General features: G+C 41.4%; 1 protein-coding gene across 1 annotated transcript in view; it reads right to left on the reverse strand.

Annotated features, from left to right (window-relative positions):
- Positions 1 to 5,348: 5,348 nt before the first annotated feature.
- The window catches only part of YWHAH (tyrosine 3-monooxygenase/tryptophan 5-monooxygenase activation protein eta), a 41,888-nt gene continuing 27,652 nt past the window's right edge, over positions 5,349 to 19,584 (reverse strand). Inside the window, exon 2 of the mRNA XM_044068863.1 lies at positions 5,349 to 6,793. Within this exon, the coding sequence (XP_043924798.1) occupies positions 6,137 to 6,793 (657 nt within the window). The 3' untranslated portion in view covers positions 5,349 to 6,136. The remainder of the gene's footprint in view (positions 6,794 to 19,584) is intronic.

Here is a 19,584-nt window from a genome sequence, read left to right on the forward strand (position 1 = left end):
ACACTGATAAGACTCCTAGCGAAGACGACAATGCTGTAATTAAATCAAAAGATGCTTCAACAAAGTAGTCGTTTCAGGGTGTGCGCACACAAAGTAGTCGTTTCAGGGTGTGCGCACACAAAGTAGTCGTTTCAGGGTGTGCGCACACAAAGTAGTCGTTTCAGGGTGTGCGCACACAAAGTAGTCGTTTCAGGGTGTGCGCACACAAAGTAGTCGTTTCAGGGTGTGCGCACACAAAGTAGTCGTTTCAGGGTGTGCGCACACAAAGTACCCGTGTGCGCACACAAAGTACCCGTGTGCGCACACAAAGTACTCGTCTCAGGGTGCGCGCACACAAAGTACTCGTCTCAGGGTGCGCACACACAAAGTACTCGTCTCAGGGTGCGCACACACAAAGTACTCGTTTCAGGCTGCGCACACTTGTGCAACCAGCGTATTGTACGTTATTTTTAAATACCCCCCCCCCAAGATTTGTTTGCTTTTCAATTTAACTGTACAAGTTACAGGTCACATTAAAGGTGAGAAAAGTTTTGAAATGATTTATTGTGGTCTTTTTTATATCACAAAAACCTGGCATCTTAACTGGGGTGTGTAAACTTTTTATATCCACTGTAATAAAGTCAGACTGTTCATGCATAAATTATATGCAAAGATAACAGGAAGCTGCAGCTTTATTTCAAAAGATCATAATAGTCTAGAGGTCATGAAATATGGTACATTATATTAGTGAAGGCACAGGATAGTACAAGTAGAGAAGGGCAGGGTGTGGTAGAGGAGAATAGTAGGAATACCTGTGGAAACTCTATCACACTGAGTTTGTTTGTGTCTTTCGGCTTTTCCCAGCTAGGGGTCACCACAGCGGAACTCCGGTCTGCTAATGATTGGTAATGGATTTTTACGTACCAGGTTACCAGCCCTGACGCACAACCTTCAACGAAGGTACACCCATTCACATATGCCTCCACACAGAAGACGCTCTAGCTGAGAATCGAACAGGACAACGTCTTGCTATGAGGCGACAACACTACCACAGCACCACCACCGTAGATAATACGTTTAAACAAATACATGCCAAAAGGACCATTGTATTTATATAAAAAAAAAAAAGGTCTGAGGAGACGAGTAAAAAGGGAATTACGACTTCATTGAATCTAGTGGAGATGCAGAGTCGGACAGGCAGTGGTTCAGAAAGTCTTCCAGATCCTTTCAGACTGACTGGAGCCGACAACCTGTACGGCAAGTGATTTTTTTAAAACTTGCTATCCAAAATGAGTTTTACATTTTTTTCCCCACATAATTTGAGATAACTGTCCTTGCACCACCTAAACCACATTGGTTTTCCACCGACTCAAACACTTCAAAACATGGTCACAATCTTCTGATTACCACAGGCCAGAAGTACTAGTCTGGAATGCAGATAACTAGATTGGAAACAGGGGACCCAACACTGGACATTGCAGTACGTCACTGGTATTTTTTTGGCTTTCAAAGTGGCATTTCCAACCACAAGTTCCAGACTGCCAATTAATCTGTCCACCTACCATAAGATCTACTTTCAGACTCGGGGAATAGTCGAAGTCCTTAATCATGCAGTGATAGGTGCATGTATTGCATGATGTATTGCATGACCACTAACCACTGCTTCAGTTAGTATTTGAAAGATGAGGTTAGAGAGGTAGATCCCTCCTTTTATTGCAGTTGAAAAGCTGGATCCAGGGTTAAGATTTTTTTTCATTTCTAGATGTCAGATCATAGGCAAGCTGTCCTTGTGGGCCATTTTATGCTTAGTCAACTTCACTTTTTTGTGCTCAAAAATAACATATCCCACTTGGTTAAGAGAGTAACCTTGCCCATCCCATGGGTCAACCATTATAAATTACCTCCAATGAGAACTGGGATCACACTATAGATAATTTGAGGGGACCAATGCATGGGATAAAATCTTTTAGGAGCTGCCTCTCTCCATTAGTACAGGGACAGTCCTGGGATCCACAGATCCAAGTTGTACTTATGAACAGGGATGAACTTTAGGACCGAGAATGTGTTCTACAGCAGTACTATCCCTCTATGAAATACACCTCTCCCTCCAAGCAGCTCTGCTGATGTTGCAAAGTTTAGATCCCTAGACAGAGTACTTCTGATGCGATTTAAAATTGCTGATGTGCAGTGCTGCATGTCAAGACACAGATCACTCTTAGCAGTCTGGAGGAGTACAGTGAGTCTGTCCATGTAGGATATATTGTTTGGGCCTTGTAAGCTTTTAGTAAAGTATCTGTGGGTGTTTCAGTTGTTGCCAAGTGTCTGGACAAATACATGCCAAAGGGGGCATTATACTCAAACTGGCCAAATGAGAGTAAAGTCAGACACGGACGTCCTTTGTGTTTATATAAACTGTACAATAGAGGACATTCTTATATTAGACATGGTCAAAAGTTAAGTCACTGTCCACGCAAGTTCCCACATCCCAAACAATAAGACCAACTCCTGGGTATATACTGTCAATGTGGTGGTTCCTTGGGGTAGATTTCAAAGAATACAATAATGCATTTTCTGGCATTTAGTTTCAAACCATGATTTTGGCACCAGTTACTGGTGAAAAACTTCACATAGGAAGTCATTTGGGGATTCAATGACTGCTCCTAGCTTGCAGTAATCTGCAAACCTAGTCAGCCAGAGACCTATTTTATTGGCTTTTACTTCAGAAAAGTATGTGCCAAACAGGAGAGGTCCCGGCACAAAATTCTGGGGAACTCCACTGGTGACTGGTCTCTGACACCAACTTCCCCTAGCTGGATTATCTGCATCCTAACTGAGCCAGTTGGCAATCCAGCAAGTGAGGTTTATTCCCAGTTTAATTTTTCTCCTATGCCTGAGTGGGGAAACTGTCAAAAGCTTTGACCAGGTTGAGGTAAGCAGTGTGTATGCCCCATAGCTTTACACGGAGCTAGTGAAACTAACATGTCTATAATTTCTGTGCTTTATCATTTGCAAGTCCTTATTAAAATTCATCTGCACCCAATCCGGTCACCTGAACACAGGATTAAAATCAGTGGTTCTACACAGGGCTGGTTGTGTGGGTCTGACACAGTGACTGCTGAGCTTGGGAAACTGTAGTTGCATTGGTAATGCTGTTTATACACTAGTTTAAAAGGTTCCACTTATTGAAGGGCAGGTCAAGATGGAAACTGCAGAGTTCCTGAGAAATACAGAGCAGGCAGGGAAACCACCGGCAGGCTCACTAAGTATGTAGACAGCAATGAACAACAAAATATCCAAACAAAGGTTTGCAGTAGTGAGCGAAATCAAAAAGCTAATGTTCACCAAAAAAAAAACTTATTGAAGCGCTTTTCGTCTGCACCGTGTGCAGACTTCTTCAGAATACAAAAACCTTTAACAACTTTCTTTAAAAACATTCAAACTGATGTAGTTAACCAATCATAGCACACAATTAGTAAGATAATTATTTATAGCTGTTGCATAATTAAGACGAACCAATTAAATACGCACACAGTAAACTTTAGTACAAAACCCTCCATGAGTAGCTGGGGCAGCGGCTATCAAATTCTAAGAAAAATCATAAACTTAAAACCAGACACAATAGAAGTGAATGAAGTTCACAACCAAAGCATTATGAAAGTGTAAACACATTTTATATATATATATATATATATATATATATATATATATATATATATATATATATATATATATATATATATATATATATATTCAAATAAAATAGGTTAAAACTAAAAAAATGTATATATATGAAGTTGCTTTGGTTGTGAACTTAATTCACTTTTATTGTGTCTGGTTTTAAGTAAGTTTGTTATGCTTTTTCTTGAGAGTTTGACAGCTGCTGCCCCAGCTACTCATTGAGGGTTTTGTACTAAAGTTTACTTTGTGCGTATTTAATTGGTTCATCTTAATTTATGCAACAGCTATAAATAATTATCTTAACTAATTGTGTGCTATGATTGGTTCACTACATCAGTTTGAGGTTTTTGTATTCTGAAGAAGTCTGCACACTGTGCAGACGAAAAGCGCATCAATAAATTGTTTTTTTTTTTTGGTGAACATTAGCTTTTTGATTTCGCTCACTACTGCAAACCTTTGTTTGGATATTTTGAGGCTCACTAAGTAAACAGATGGCTCTTAGGAATCATGGCCCTACTTCAGGAGGCAATCAGATTCCAGATTGGTGGGGCTAGACAGCTCTCTGAACAGAAGTCACCAAAAAGCCACACACTGAGGTGTTGCTGAAACTAAAGAAACTTTTTTGTAAACAGAAAGTGGGAAAAAATACTCCTGCCTGCATGGTAAAATGACTAAAATGTTATAGGTAGTTATTTACAGGTCATCTTTAAGAGGGCACTATATTCTGAAATACTGAATGTATTTAAACAAATTTGGGGGTACATGAGTGATGTGCCTTTTGTTCCCTATTTTGAGTTTCCTTTTAAGATGGTTAAAATGGGAAAAGTATTTTTTTTTTTTTACTAAAGGCTACAAAAGCCACATATATACAATCTATAAACAGACATGGATAAACATAATTGGATGGGAAATTACCTGGCAATAACCAACTATGATGCTGTAAAAGCAAAGGCAAAACCAGATCACCCAAGGCCAATTTATCAATTACTATGATGCAGAAAAATAAGCAACCACCAATTTACACGTGTACCCTCAGTATAAATATTCATACCCACCACACACCTTTTCCTTGATGCTAGCACGTATTTGCTAACTGACAGATGGCCTTGTAGGGGTAGAATTGAAAAATGCTTTGAAGACACATCCTTAAGAAATCACTCAACGGAGTGCACTGTCACAATATGTGTTGGTGACAGTTAGCAACGTACTTTACTTTTGGTCAGTGCTGAATGTTAATGTCAACTTGCAAATGTTAGTGTCATTTCTATGCCATTACCAAATGAAACACTCATGAATGCAAGAGAGATCCAAAAAAGCTCTCACAAGTGTACATGTGTATGGAATATAATGGAGAAAAGGCAAATTCCCATTCCCAGTTGTATCACAATCTCAAACCCAGTAACCAAGGTTCTTTCATCAGTACAGCAAGGGGACAAAAATGAGTGGCATTTCAAATGTAACCCTTTATGAAGATAGACAGCTGGGATGCCCATTTTTGAGGATGGGCAAGAAACATTTACGCTTTGACATTTACATGAGTCTAGATGCTCAACTCTCGAAACTGCAAGCACAATAATTACACTTAGTTGAGTGCAATAAAAACACGGATAAATAAACAAAGGAACACTAATGAGCAACTTGGACATTTACCTGAAACTTCTGCAACAAAAAGGAGAGAGATCATACTGATATAATATACCATAAAGCAGCATTTATTCCACCCACTCTGTTCCAAAGCAACTGAAGTTAAAGTTTGGCATTCTATACACAGTTTCACTGCTACTTGCATCACTGCATTCCATTCTGATGTTTTAATAGTTATTCCGGAATTCTTAACTGTAAAAATGGAAACAAATGTACAAAACTGCAAAACAATATATTCCAGGATGTTTGTACCGGTATCAAAACTTTTAAATTGGTGCAATGACAAACAAAAAAAAAATCTCCATGTTGAAGACAGAAAAATCAATATGCTCTTGCTATAAAACTCAGCATATCGAACACAAGTTCTTTAAGCAAAAAACAGTGCAGTCTAAACTTGTCATCACATTGATGTTGTGATCAGCAGCAGGGTGATAGGGACAGTGGCATCTTGGCTGTATGCATCGGTGTGAGCATTTTAGCTGTTGTGTATATACATTTACTGCATGCATGTTACATGTTTCAGAATTTTCCTGAAACTGCAGAACCACTGCTTTATATTCAGTTCCTGAATAAAATTTCAGAACCAGCTTTTAGCACATTAAAAAAAAGCAAGCTGTTGACTTTTATTCTGCACTATTCCATTAAGAATACAGCAAAATAAAGATTACAGTGGCCTAAATACAAACAATGCCAATGTTTAGCCTAAGCTATTAATTTTAATTCTGATGTTCTTAAGTGGAGTAGCTATGCTGACAACACATGTACCTGTTAAGCACAATATATATATATATATCTTTAATTTATTAGATGTGTACACAGACATTGTGGGCAAGTATCAGTTGTTGCCATCGCCTGCTTCATCATCTTGCTGGTCACTTGTCCACAGCGTGAGGTTGTCACGCAGCAGCTGCATAATGAGAGTAGAGTCCTTGTAGGAGTCTTCATTTAATGTGTCCAACTCTGCTATGGCATCATCAAAAGCTTGTTTGGCTAACAGACATGCATGATCAGGGGCGTTCTGGATCTCATAATAGAAAACGGAAAAATTTAATGCAAGCCCAAGCCTGATGGGATGAGTTGGCTGCATGTGCTCCTTGCTGATTTCAAAAGCCTCCTTGTAAGCAGCCTCAGAGGCCTCCACTACAGAGGTCTTCTTTTCACCAGTGGCTACTTCACTCAAGTAGCGATAATAGTCACCTCTCATTTTCAAGTAGAAGACTTTGCTCTCAAATTGGAAGTCATTGCAATTTTTAATTAGAAAATCTTCCAAAAGACTTAGAACATCTCTGCAGACACTTTCCAACTCCTTCTCAATTTTCTCCCTGTACTGCTTCACCATCTCTAGCTTTTTTTCATTGCCATCTGCTGCAGTCTTCTGCTCAATACTACTTATGACTCTCCAAGAGGAACGCCTGGCACCAACCACATTCTTGTATGCCACAGACAATAGGTTTCGGTCTTCATTAGATAATGCTTCATTCAGTTTGGTCACCTAACAAGGAAAAATATATAGGTCAAACATTTAACAGCATAACAAAATTGCTAGCAACAGAAAAAAAAGACACTACAGTTTATTTACTACAAGAATGAGTATGGTAGAGCCTGATCAGACTCAGCAATTGGGAAGGGAAGCCAACATGCAGTGTGTTCTTGGTTAATGCCGCCACCTAGTATTAAGGTTTAGAAATTGGAGGGGGTTTGCAACGTCCCATTTTTAGAACACTCAGATGCACTCCTCAAAACTGCACTGTAATGCAACTTAAATACTACACTGGATCACAAAAAAGTATATTCCTCAAGAACACACACCATACAATCTGTGTATATACCTTATCCAACAATGGCCAAGCATAGCAAATATATACGTCAGAAACCAATGAATTCACAACTGACTGGGGGGGGGGGGGGTTCCCTCCACTCAGAACTCTACACCTCTGAAAAACCTAGGTAAATGCTCAACATCCAGCACTGCTCATAGCTGCACTTAACTTTTCCACCACATCTGCCATCAAAGCCACAGCTAATACATCAGCAAGCAAATTTTGTTCTTTCCCCCCATCACCCTCACTTAGGCCATATACACCTGACCCCTTTGTCAGCCCCACCAAGACCCAGAAGTGAATCAGTAACTGACACTACAATGTTTGGTCCTTCCTTACTAGTACAAAGCACGGACTTACTACCTCACTACACACAAGTTCAACCTCAGCTTTTCATCAGGTTTTTTAGGTTCATAGGTTCATACTAGGCTATCTGCCCAAGGGCATTTATAAGCCTAGCCCATAGTTATTTGGCTTTCGCCACCCCTTTAGTTTGAATAAAACTATGCCTATTATTTTGATGTGCCTCTGTCAAGCAGTGACACTGAAGTAATCCCTGGGGTATATCTACTCCCATCCATTGGTCAAGATTCCTCTTGAACAAGGCCAGCGAGGTGCTCTGCCTCACATGTACCGGGATTTTGTTCCACAGCATAGGGAGTCTCTGGGTGATGAATCTGTCCCTCCAGCATGTTCTATTAATAACAGTGTCAAGGTTTAAGTCTCCCGCCCTTGTGGTTCTGAGGGATCTAGATTTTTTGAGGTGAAGCATATTCATCAAATCAGGGTTTGACATGGCCTTATTTTGTCAGTCATTCCTCTACACAACAGGCCCCACCACTGATTCTGCAATGACCAAACCAGGAGCCTCGCATCTTATCTGTGAGACAACAAATCCAATCATTAAACCGCTCCTACGTGCAGCCACTAAAGTACCTGACCCAAATCAGACCATTTATGAAGGGTACATCTTGTTCACTTAACCTGGTAGACTTCTCTGAAAAGTTAGTGAGTGGAAAAGGTTACATATGGTCTACCTCAACCTAGCCAGAACTTTCAGCACAATTCCTCACTTGGTATATACATCCTTAGGTCACCCAATAAACAGAACCAATCAAGTTAAGATCAGGGCGCCCACTCCTAAAAGGACTACACCAGATGTGCCCCACAAGGCAATCATACTTGGGCTGCTCCTGTTTGGTTAGTTACTTCTTTATGTCCACCACTGACAGTGGCCTTTGGTAATAAAATCTGAGGACTAAACAGTCAGTAACTCCACTGCAACTCCCTGGTTCTATAAAGAACTCAAAATGGTACCACAACCGAAGTAGATGCCAAAACATTTAGTATTATACCTTTTACCAATGGGCACATCATTGCTCCTACCATATTAAAATGGCTGTTTTTCTATTGGCTTTTCCCGGTTAGGGGTTACCACAGCTAATGATTGGCAGATTTGTTTTATGGGTGCCGAGGTGCCAGTTCGACACCCAACCTTCAACGAAGGCATGCCCATTCCACGCACGTCTTTCAAACGCGGGGAGGACATGCAGACTCCACACAGAAGGCGCTCCAGCCGAGAATTGAACAGGAGAACCTCTTGCTGTGAGGCAATAACGCTACCGTTGCACCATGGTACACCCTTAAAAAAAAAAAATTGATGTCACAACCCTGAGCACATCGGTCAGTGTCCTCTCCTTTGACCACTATGTAGAAATAAGTATTCAGCATTTATTTGCCAGTATAGTCTGACTGGGCTACATGGCATGTCCTTTTTCAAATGGGGGCCGGGGGGAGAGCTCAAAGTACACTATTTAGTTTTCTGTCCCAGATCCAAACAGTTGCAGGAACACTTACTTTTATTTCCATTTTTGCTCTACAATGAAAGAGGCATTGACAAAATGCACTGGATCTTTTTTGTAAAATTTATGGAGACACACAGACACACAGACACACAGACACACAGACACACAGACACACAGACACACAGACACACAGACACACAGACACACAGACACACAGACACACAGACACACAGACACACAGACACACAGACACACAGACACACAGAGTCTTACTAAGAGGGATAAGAAGTTACATTGCCCTTCCACAGCTTGCTACCTATTGAGCAGATTGTGAAAGATGCAGTCAGGAAAGTGTTGCAAGGAGTTTTTGAACACAAACCTTGCTGAATGCTTTAAACAAGTCAAGCGAGACAAACTGTTACCTTTATTCCTCTTACCATTAACTATTCTGGTAAAACTGAAGTGTAGTTGTGGTGCTATGCTTGGTCTGAAAGCCATATTACTGACAAAGTGAGTTCCAAGTTTGTTGGGTCAATCTTATCCAGGCCCCCTTCTATCCATTAACAGTTTTGTTGTGTGTGTTATCCAACGCGTAGGATTTGATTTTACACTAACATGCCAACAAACACTACCTACCACATACCACACACCCACACAAAATAATAATATGCTCCACACTATATAACGCATATATAAAACTCATTACTCTACTTACACAAAACAGCAACCACACTACCTCACAAAAGGCCAACAATTATCCAAAAGTCACAGATATAGCCTATGCCATAAAACTCGCACTATTCCTCAGGAAAATGGCTACTAATCTCAGGGGACATGCACCCCAACCCAGGTCCAAGCAACCCAATCCTATCTCAGAAACACACGTCAGGTCCAAGCAACCCAATCCTATCTCAGAAACGCACGTCAGACCTACTTATTAATAAAAAACACACGTAGCATATCCAACAAACTACATGACTTTCACACATTCATATCCCACTACTCCCCAGACATACTAACCGTTAGAGACCGGGCTAAAACCTCCCACACAAAATTAAGAAATTCTTCCCCCAGGCTATAACATCCCAAGGTAAGATAGAGGTACCAAAAAGGGAGGTGGAGTTGCAATCTTATTTAAAAATACACTCAACCTCCAACCACTAAAAACCCCACTTCCCAAATTCCAGAATGCAGAGACATTAGGCTCAGTTATGTCCCTTAAATCAGAGAAACATCCTCTGCAGTTATATTACTCCAGGAAATAACTCGCCTATAATAGAAGGGATACTACAATGGGCCGCAAATCAATCTACCTCAAGAAACTGTCCTGCTAGGCAACCTAAACTTAAGACTGGCTAGCCTGCAACTCCAACAACCCCGCAAAACCATATTAACTTATTTGGTTTCTCACAACTAATCCAAGAACCCACCAGAGTAGACAAAAAATCCAATAAAACCTCCATTCTAGACTGGACACGAGTTAATATCCCCACAGAAAATCATGTGGGCTGCTTACCTGATACACAGTGATCACTGCCCCACATTCCTCCTTCGAAAACAGGCAAAAATACCCAAATCCATGCTATTCAAGGAGACTAAGGACGAGCACAAAGTCAAGCCACAAACCTAACAGTACGCTCCAGCAACAGGACTGGAATCCATTAAAAACTCTACCTTTAGACCACACAGTTGATTTTATTAATTCTACTTTTATGACTAAATATACTAGTTCCCATCAGGAAACTCAGGACTAAAGTGAACTATGCCCCATGGCTAAATAGGACAACAACAGCCTTAATAAAAGCCAGAGACAATGCCTGGAAAAATAACACTTTCCAAGACAGACAGAAATATCAAGAACTACGAAATAAGGCCAAAACCCAAACTGCTTAGACATCCAAAACAAGCACTCTAGAAACCCGCAAAAGTTCTGTCAGGCCATCAATACCCTTCTAAAACCAGTCAAAACCACCACCCCATCTCCCAACAATTATTCTGATAGATAGCATAGCTTCAGAATTCAACCATCACTTCATAGAATCTCTCTCACATTATGAATCTCTCTCACATTATCAATCCAACAAGAACACCAAAACCACCCCAGCTGTAGAATAAACACACTCTCCTTCACCCTCACCTATACCGACCTGTTCAGTTAAAAAGCTACTCTCTAAACTACAACCCACCACTCGCAGCAGATGGTTTACCCACAAATTAGCTGCAGAATCACTAGCCTACCCAGTTTCAGTTCTTATAAACCACTCTATACAAGAAACCCATGTACCCCATCTAGAGTCACATAATTCCTCTTCACAAAGGCAGAAACTCCTACGAACTAAAACTACTGGTCAATTGCTATCTTGTCCCCCCTTTTCAAGCTTCTGGAGAAATTTATTCACACCCAGGTAATGCACTTCGTACCCTCACATAACCTCCACTCCCCCACACAGCATGATTTCCACCCAAACCATAGCACAACCACTGCTCTACTCTCCTTTACCAATCAGATTAACCATTTAAGAAAGAACATTAGTCTCAGCCATATTCCTAGATCAAAAGCGTTTGATATGGTCTCCCATAACCTACTCTTAGACACAGTCAACCTTAGCCTTTGTCCCCTCTACTACTACATAGTTTAGAAGCTCTATGACAGAAAACAGTTAAATGGCAAAGTACACTATCTCCACTATTATCAACTACTATAGGCATCTCACAAGGATCAATACTGGGTTCCTCTACTATTCACCATTTTTCACTAAAACTACATACTTCCACCCTGTATGCATCACTTATACAGTACGCAGACGACTCCACCCTAATATGCTCAGCCCCATCCATAATCAAAATCTTACCCAAGAAATGGATTACCGATATACAACTCATTCTAAACCCCAACAAGACCAAATTACCCCCCAATAAATTCAAATCCACAACTCACCTCCAAAAACAGGACCAATCTCTCCTCCTCCCCTCACACTAAGCTGCTCAGGATTGAAATAGATACTCTAAACTTTAATGTCCATATCTCACAAACCATCACAAAGGTACATAAGAAACTAGGAACCCTATACAAACACAAACGGTTCCCATCGGACCAAGCTAGAATCTCCTTAGCCCAAACCCACCTCGTCTACCCTAATGTATTCATCAATTCTAAATTCATATCAGGAAAACAGACCTAAAACAAAACTAAACTAGTCATGTTACAATTTCGCTAACAACTCTACTTTTAGACGTCATCACAGTCTTTCCCTGAAGCAACTACAGTGGTTAGAACTCCCTCAGCTAATTAGCCATCACTAATTAGTCCTCACCATCAAAATAAGGAACACTAAGAAAACCCCAAAACAATATTCTGCAAGTCGTCCTCTACGCTCATCCAACAAAACCCTGCGCTGCATAACCAAAGCCAATAACACTGCAGGGAAAAGTCTGTTCTCCCACACCATTGCTAGGAAATGGAATAACCTCCCCCAAAAGCATCTCCTATGCACCATCCATCTCACTTTTTCAAGACATCATTAAAGTCGCACCTCTTGCAACCATGGCGCTGTCCCTGCATCACAAAATCTTTTCTGCTCTCCTAACTTGCCACACACATCAGTTCCTCACTGTTTACCTCAGCTATTCTATACTAAAATACTCCCCATCAAGAACTACTATCCTACAAACTATTTCTCACGCTATGGCATATCTCCCAAATAGCATTATTTTCCAGATTCCATTCCTTCACTTTTATGCTTTGTACTAACAATACAGAATTCAAAGTTTTGCTATCTATATACAAAGCTTGCTCAAATCAAACTAAGGTACGAAAAATCTCCTTGACTGTATATATGCCACTGTATAGAAGTCATTTATGGATTATGTGTTGTCATATAAAGCCATGGAGCTCTGATTGTACAGATGCCTCTGTACAGAAATGTTTGTCATTTGTTGTATTTGTACTGTTAAGAACGCTTTTTTCCCTGGGCCTCCGCTGTAAATGTACCTTGTTTCAGTTAGACTTTCCCGGTAAACAAATGCAAAATAAATTTTAAATCATGCCCCACTAAAATCTATTTAAAGTAACATACATTATCTAGGGCCATTATTAGGGTCCAATTAGCGTTTTTGACGGATAATCGTCCAAGAGTGGACATACTGTGCTGTCTGTATATTATTTTATTGATGGTGCTGTGATACGTCAGGGCAAAGATAGGGAGGTGGTCAACAACTGTGTCAGGCAATCATCCCGAGCTGCTTAAGCTGCGCCAGTACTATTACTTGATGAACATAAGCTGCAACACATACACTTTTGTATTATTTTAATGTTAGATATGAACAGTCCTACACGTTTGAAACTAGTGAAGTGTTAGTTCCATGTTATTTTTATGACAGTTGCTCCAACTTTGTACTCTTTTGGTCCAGTCTACGGTGGTACAGCCTGGAAGAAGGATTTGCTCATCTCATTTTAAGCTAGGTTTCAGTGGCCACAAATGTCTCAGAGGAGTAATGAGCAATGCACGCATTATTGTAGTGCATTTTGCTACAGATGTTTACATTTTGAAAGAGCAGGCTTGTGTGTCTGTTTGGAAAAGGGGGCAGTGCAGAGTTGTGTGACTTGATAAGTGATCTGTGGAAGGTAGCTTAGACTAGGGCTAAGACTGAAATCCTTGTGTAGTTTTTAAGAGGTTATGTGATGGGACAGATGGCAGCCACTTGTAGTGGCTTTTGAATTACAGGGCTTTGTATGAAGCATTAGAGAGGAGTTGGCCAGACAAAGTCTCTTGGTTTTCCAATACAGTGACAGGAATGGACCCCATTCCCAAGTCAAAGTATGACTAATGTTTATGAAATTAGTATTGGTGCAATCTTTGTTAACCAGAAGAGCTCTTCGCAGCACCCACAATGTGCCCAGTAATGACCCCTCCTGCAATTTGTATGAAGTTGCACGCATCTGTGACGCAAGGATTTAGAATCTTACTTGGACAAGACCCATTGTTCTTAGTACTGCTGAACTGTCTGGGTATCCTGTCTACATGGCCCTAGTTTCTGCCTGCAAATCCTGGTATTTTATGACTGTCGCTGTACATAAGACACTAGTCACTAGGTGTTGACATTTCAGTGATCAATGCTACATTTGTCTTTTCGTGGACTACTATATCTGGTTTTCTTGCATCTATCTTTTGAACTGTTGGTAATGAATGATCTCATGTGATCGAGACTTCATTTTCTAGGACGCTTTGTGGCTCATTTCCAGTGTTTTTCAGCTACTTCAATACCATAATGTTTGCACAATCCCCAATGCAAAAGTCTTACCACATTATTATGCCTTTCAGTACACAGTTCTGCCATTAATATCTCACAACCAGCAACAAGATGTGCAACTGTTTCCAAGTCCGTTTTACAAAACCTACATTTGCCTCCCACATGTTCAATGGGCTTAAAAGTCCACCATCTTGGACCGCTAATATTAACCTGTCTTTTGGTTAAACTTCGTTCCTCCTTAACCATTCCTGCATTCCATCCTGATCACATTCTTGTCCCAAACTGACATTTTCTTGGTGCTGCAGCTTTTCTGCTTTGCATGTTGCTTTTGCAAGCAGACCCCAATGATTCAGAGCAAATGACAATCTGAAAAAGTTTTGACTACTGCAGTTGTGCTTTCAATTCCGCATCTGATGAGCTATACAGTTTTAAATAATCTACAAAAAGATGAGAAATCTTTATATCTTTTTCCGGGAGCCATATTGTAGCCATGACCTAATCTCTTAAGCAAACCGCTTAATGGGAAGACAAGAGCAGCAGTGATAGAGTGACCATGGAATATCACACTGAATTTTTATCCAGTGGAATAATATCAGTGTACGGCGCATCTGTTACATTAAGCACTCTTGTATCCACAAATGTGAGACTGTCAAATGCTTTTTTGAAGTCTATCCATACCATACTTGGGATTCCTCTCTTTACAGTTCGCAGAGGTGTGTACTAGGCTACAGGCCCTGGAGCCTATACAAACCTAGCCCAAGAATATTCCCAGGCATCTTACTGCTGGACATTAGTTCCCTATGTCCCTATCGAGCAAGGCCACTGAAGTGATCCCCGGGGATGTATTTCCCATTACCCATTCACTCAAGATTCTTCTTGAAGAGGGCCAGTGAGGTGCTCTCTGCTTGACATGAATGAGGAGTTTATTCCAGAGTATGGAAGTCTGTGTTAGGAACCTGTCCCTTCAGCAGGTTTTGTTTATTGTGGTGATAAGGTCCTTACAGTGTGTGGCACAGAGGGACTGAGATGGGATTCAGATGAAGCATGTCTAACACCGGGTCAGATATGGCTTTTGTAGGTCAAGCAGAGGTCGCCTCTAAGTAGGGGATACGAGACTGAACATAGCTGGAGTTTGTCTCTCTGTATAGGGCATATGTTTTCGAGTCCTAAGATCATCTTTGTGAGGAACTTTTGTGGCCTCTCCAGTTGAAGGGGTCTAGTGAGGTACATGCCGAATGGGGGCATTGTACTCTTATAAGAGGTAGAAGGAGGGACAAGTAGAGATTGATTATGACATTTACCTGGACGAGAAGCCTTTTGTAATGAGGTGTGCCATGTAGAAGGACATTCCAACGACGGTGGCAACATGGTTGTCAAAGGAGAGGTTGCCATTTACCTGTGTCCCCAAATCTCTCATCACACCTTCGGAGTTCAGTGGGCTACAGTCTATGTGGTATTTCGTGGGCACAGTGTTCTTCCCGAAGGGAATGACTACGCACTTTTTAGCATTGAGCTTAAGGCCATGGCTCTGGCACCAGTCGCTGGTCTTTGTGAGGCCATCTTGCAGAAATGTCTAAATCAACTTGAGAATCAATAGCAGCTCCTAGTTTGCAGTCATTCGTAAATTTAGCTAACCAGAGACCCTTTGTGCTGGCTTGAACTTCAGAAAAGTAGATGCCATGATGACTTTTACTTAAAACAAATGATTTACTCCATATGACTTATTACCTTGTTCTACTGCCATGACAGTTTTCTTCTAAACGAAATTCTGGTAGGCATCAATTCCATTGTACAGTTTATACATTGTCGGAAGGCAAGTTATTGGTCACAGGACTGTGGAAGTTACTGGCTATTGCCCTGAGGCCCTTATAAGCCTAGCCAAGAGTTTAGTCCATGTTTAGACAAGTCAGCACCCAAATCCCCTGTCCAGTGTATTGTTTCCCATCCAGTTATCCAGGTTGCACTTGAGGGATAATGAGGTGCTCCGCTTGATGTGAAGAGGGAGTCTATTCCACAGATTGGGGGGGGGGGGGTCTGGGATGCAAATCTGTTCTGTCCCATCAACAAGTCATATCGATGTCACAGACCAGGTTGAGGTCATACGTGCAGGTTATTCAAGTGGAGCTTGACTTGTGGATATGCAGCAGTAACAATGCAGGGTCTGAGATTACTTTTTCATACAGACTGTGGCATACAAAGCAGAGTGACAGGGCTTTTAGTCCAGCTGTGTAGGGTACATGTTTGAGGCCCTGGATTCTCCTGGTTTGGAACCTCATGGTCTCTCCAGCTACTGCATGTGCTTTTCAAGGTACATGCCGAAGGGGGAGTTATATTCACCTGGCTTTACAAGGGAAGAATACAGGGATGTCATGACCTTGTCCCTGGATGAGATACCCTTACTTATGAGGTGGGCCATGCAGAAAGCTTTCTGTACAACAGAAAGAACATGGTGGTCAAAAGTCAGGTTGCTATTAACTTGGGTGCCCAAATCCCTCAAGACCGACTTTGTGCTTGGGAAGTCACGTGATAACGTGAGGACGTCACTCCCCAAAGGGGAGAATGCATTTTATGGCATTCAGCTTGAGGTCATATTTCTGGCACCAGTCATTTGTTTGGGCGAGACCCTCTTGGAGAAGTCCACATCACTTGGCTGATTGACTACCACGCCCAGCTTGCAATCATATACAAACTTGGGTCAGCCATAGCTCACTGGTTTTGGCCCGCACCTCAGAGAAGTACATCCCAAATAACAGTGGCCTCAGGACGGATCCCTGGTGTATGTTGCTTTTTACATGTCTACTGCTCGAGGTGGCTTCCCCTATCTTGATTAGGTGGGTTCTAACAGTGAGCCAGTTTGCTACCCATCTGATAACATATGGATTGATGCCTAGTTGGGAGAGTTTATTATGCCAGAGTGGGGAATAGCATCAAAGGCTTTGGCCAGGTTAAGGCAGCCTGTGTCCAATCTTCCCCTCTTCCATGGCTTTGGCGACTTGTCTCAGTCTACCAGATTTAACAGACATTACCTACACTTGACAAAGCCCAACTGTGTGGGGTCCAGTGTTTGGAGGTTGCCAATGCCCCTGTTAATGAGGTCCATGATAATCCAGTCCATGGCCTTGCAGATCAGGGTAGTTAGGCCGATGGGTCTATAATTTCTCAGATCGGTGGATGCTTCACCTTTGTGTAAAGGGATGACTGTGGCTGTCCTGCACTCGGCTGAACAAGCCAGTACTCGGGCTTTGGTCGAATTGGGTGCCCAATGGTGCTGCATGTTCACGCCAGAGTTCATGCAGGATGCAGCCTGGGATGTTATCTGGTCCCATGGTCTACAGTTTTTACGAGAGCTTGCTGGTTCGCTCTTAAGAGCGTTTTCCCTGTTAACTAAGCTTCAGTCTGTTTAGGGTGCTCACATAAGTAGTTCTTACTCATGGATAAATCTTCATGCAAAGATGTTAATACTTTTAGCCAGAAGTCGTACTGCATCTGGGCTTGGGGTTTCCCAGAGAAGCTTTTCTTAACTTTGTTTCAATATCTCTGGCCATTACTTCATTGCATTTCATATCCTATACATTTGAACTTATTTTACTTCTATCCATTTAGCATCTTTATATTCCATAGGGTCTTGCTGCGATGTTGTTTTCTACACCAAATCCTTCACTTTGCAGGTAATCCATAACCTCAGTTATGTTTTATTTTATGCTGAGGGAGTTTGTGGAAATAACTTGGTTCTGGGTAATCAGCATGTAGGTCCAAGATCATACCTCTACTCCTCCCTTATTAGTCAAGTACACATTCTGACATGGAACCCAACTGTAAGGGCTCCATTTCCTCACAAATGAAATTCAAGAGTCAGAGTTCCAGTATCTATGCTGAACTCAGTTCACTCTTTTAAGACTCCTTATGGACGATCACGGTCCTTAGTTAACCCCACCCTAAGTAGTCTCCTTCATAAAAAAAAAAAAAAAATCACAAAACATGCAACATACCTAAGGACCTTGCCTCGCTGCAACACAAGTTACTGGCAGAAGACGATCCTAAAGAACCCGCCCCCTGGAACAGACTCTCCTTTAAATTAAGCCAAAAGTGGTTCTGTGACCCTCTAAAATGCAATGTGGACCAATGAATGATACACCGCGCTTGGCTCGTCCCACATACCCTCATGGAAAGGTGTTGCAAGTACTGGGAACTGCAGTGCTTAAGCTACAAATCATCAATTCTATTGGTTGCTACAATGTAGTTGATAAAGTGTAGATCTCTTAAGACAAGAAGTGCACTTTAGAAAATCTTAAAATTCCCACAGCTTGTCATTTTCTGAGTGTGTTGTACGTAACAACCACTGCTTGGTCAATGTTGCATATTAAAAGCAATGCTAAGAGAACTCTGGCTTTCTATGCAGGTGAAATAAGGGCTGCGTGTGGAAATGTTCCAATTATCTGCAACATGAAACAAGATGCACTGTACAAGACTTTGTGCAACCCAGAGTAAGCAAGTTTGCAAAGGTTACCACCATAAAAGTGAATTCAAATCTGTAACAAGCAAATGGCAAGTTTGCAAAGGTTACCACTATAAATGTGAATTCTATCTGTAACAAGCAAATGGCACAAAACAGACAGTGCCTTAAACTTGCTGCATCTCAATTTACTACTAGGTTTGATAAAGTTCTGCAGCAGTGGTGCTGCTGCGGTAGCGTTGTCTCCTCACAGTAAGACGCTGTCGGGTTAGATTCTCAGCTAGAGCGTCTTCTGCGTGGAGACATGCGTGAATGGGCATACCTTCGTTGAAGGTTGTGCGTCAGGGCTGGTAACCCGGCACGTAAAAATCAACTACCAATCATTAGCGGACCGGAGTTCCGCTGTGGCAACCCCTAACCGGGAAAAGCCGAAAGACAACAACCTTGTCATGGGCCTGCCTCTGTCCACTGAAGTACAGAACCCAAGGTTCACTTTCTAAAAATGAGAAGTCAAAACAGTGCAACAGCAATTAAATATTCTTATCCACTTGTTTAATCTTTCAGCATCAGTACCTCTTTTAGCAAGGAGGGGAACTAGAGAAAGATTACAGTTTTCAATTGAGCAATCTTACTGGAAGCATCTAATCAGATTAGCACATTTGTATCTAGCATCAGAAAGCTTCTAAAAACAATGACTGCACTTAGGGCAGAATCAACAGTAAATTTCATTGGCAGAGTTAAGTGTAGTTACTAATTTAGTAAAAAAACACAAGTACTGGAAAGTGGCTCCTTCCCTTTCAGGAAAAGCTAGGAGTACAACCTTACAGATACAAGGATAATCAGAACACTTGCTAAAGCGCAGAAACAATGGGACCACAAAACCCACTGCTCGTGTGCAGGTGTTCAGTCACACCAGCCATTTAATAAGATCAGCAAAACACAATGGAGCAGAAAC

The sequence above is a fragment of the Protopterus annectens genome, chromosome 4.part0 (genome assembly GCF_019279795.1).
Source record: "Protopterus annectens isolate FY-2018-M chromosome 4.part0, PAN1.0, whole genome shotgun sequence".
Classification (NCBI taxonomy): domain Eukaryota; kingdom Metazoa; phylum Chordata; order Ceratodontiformes; family Protopteridae; genus Protopterus; species Protopterus annectens.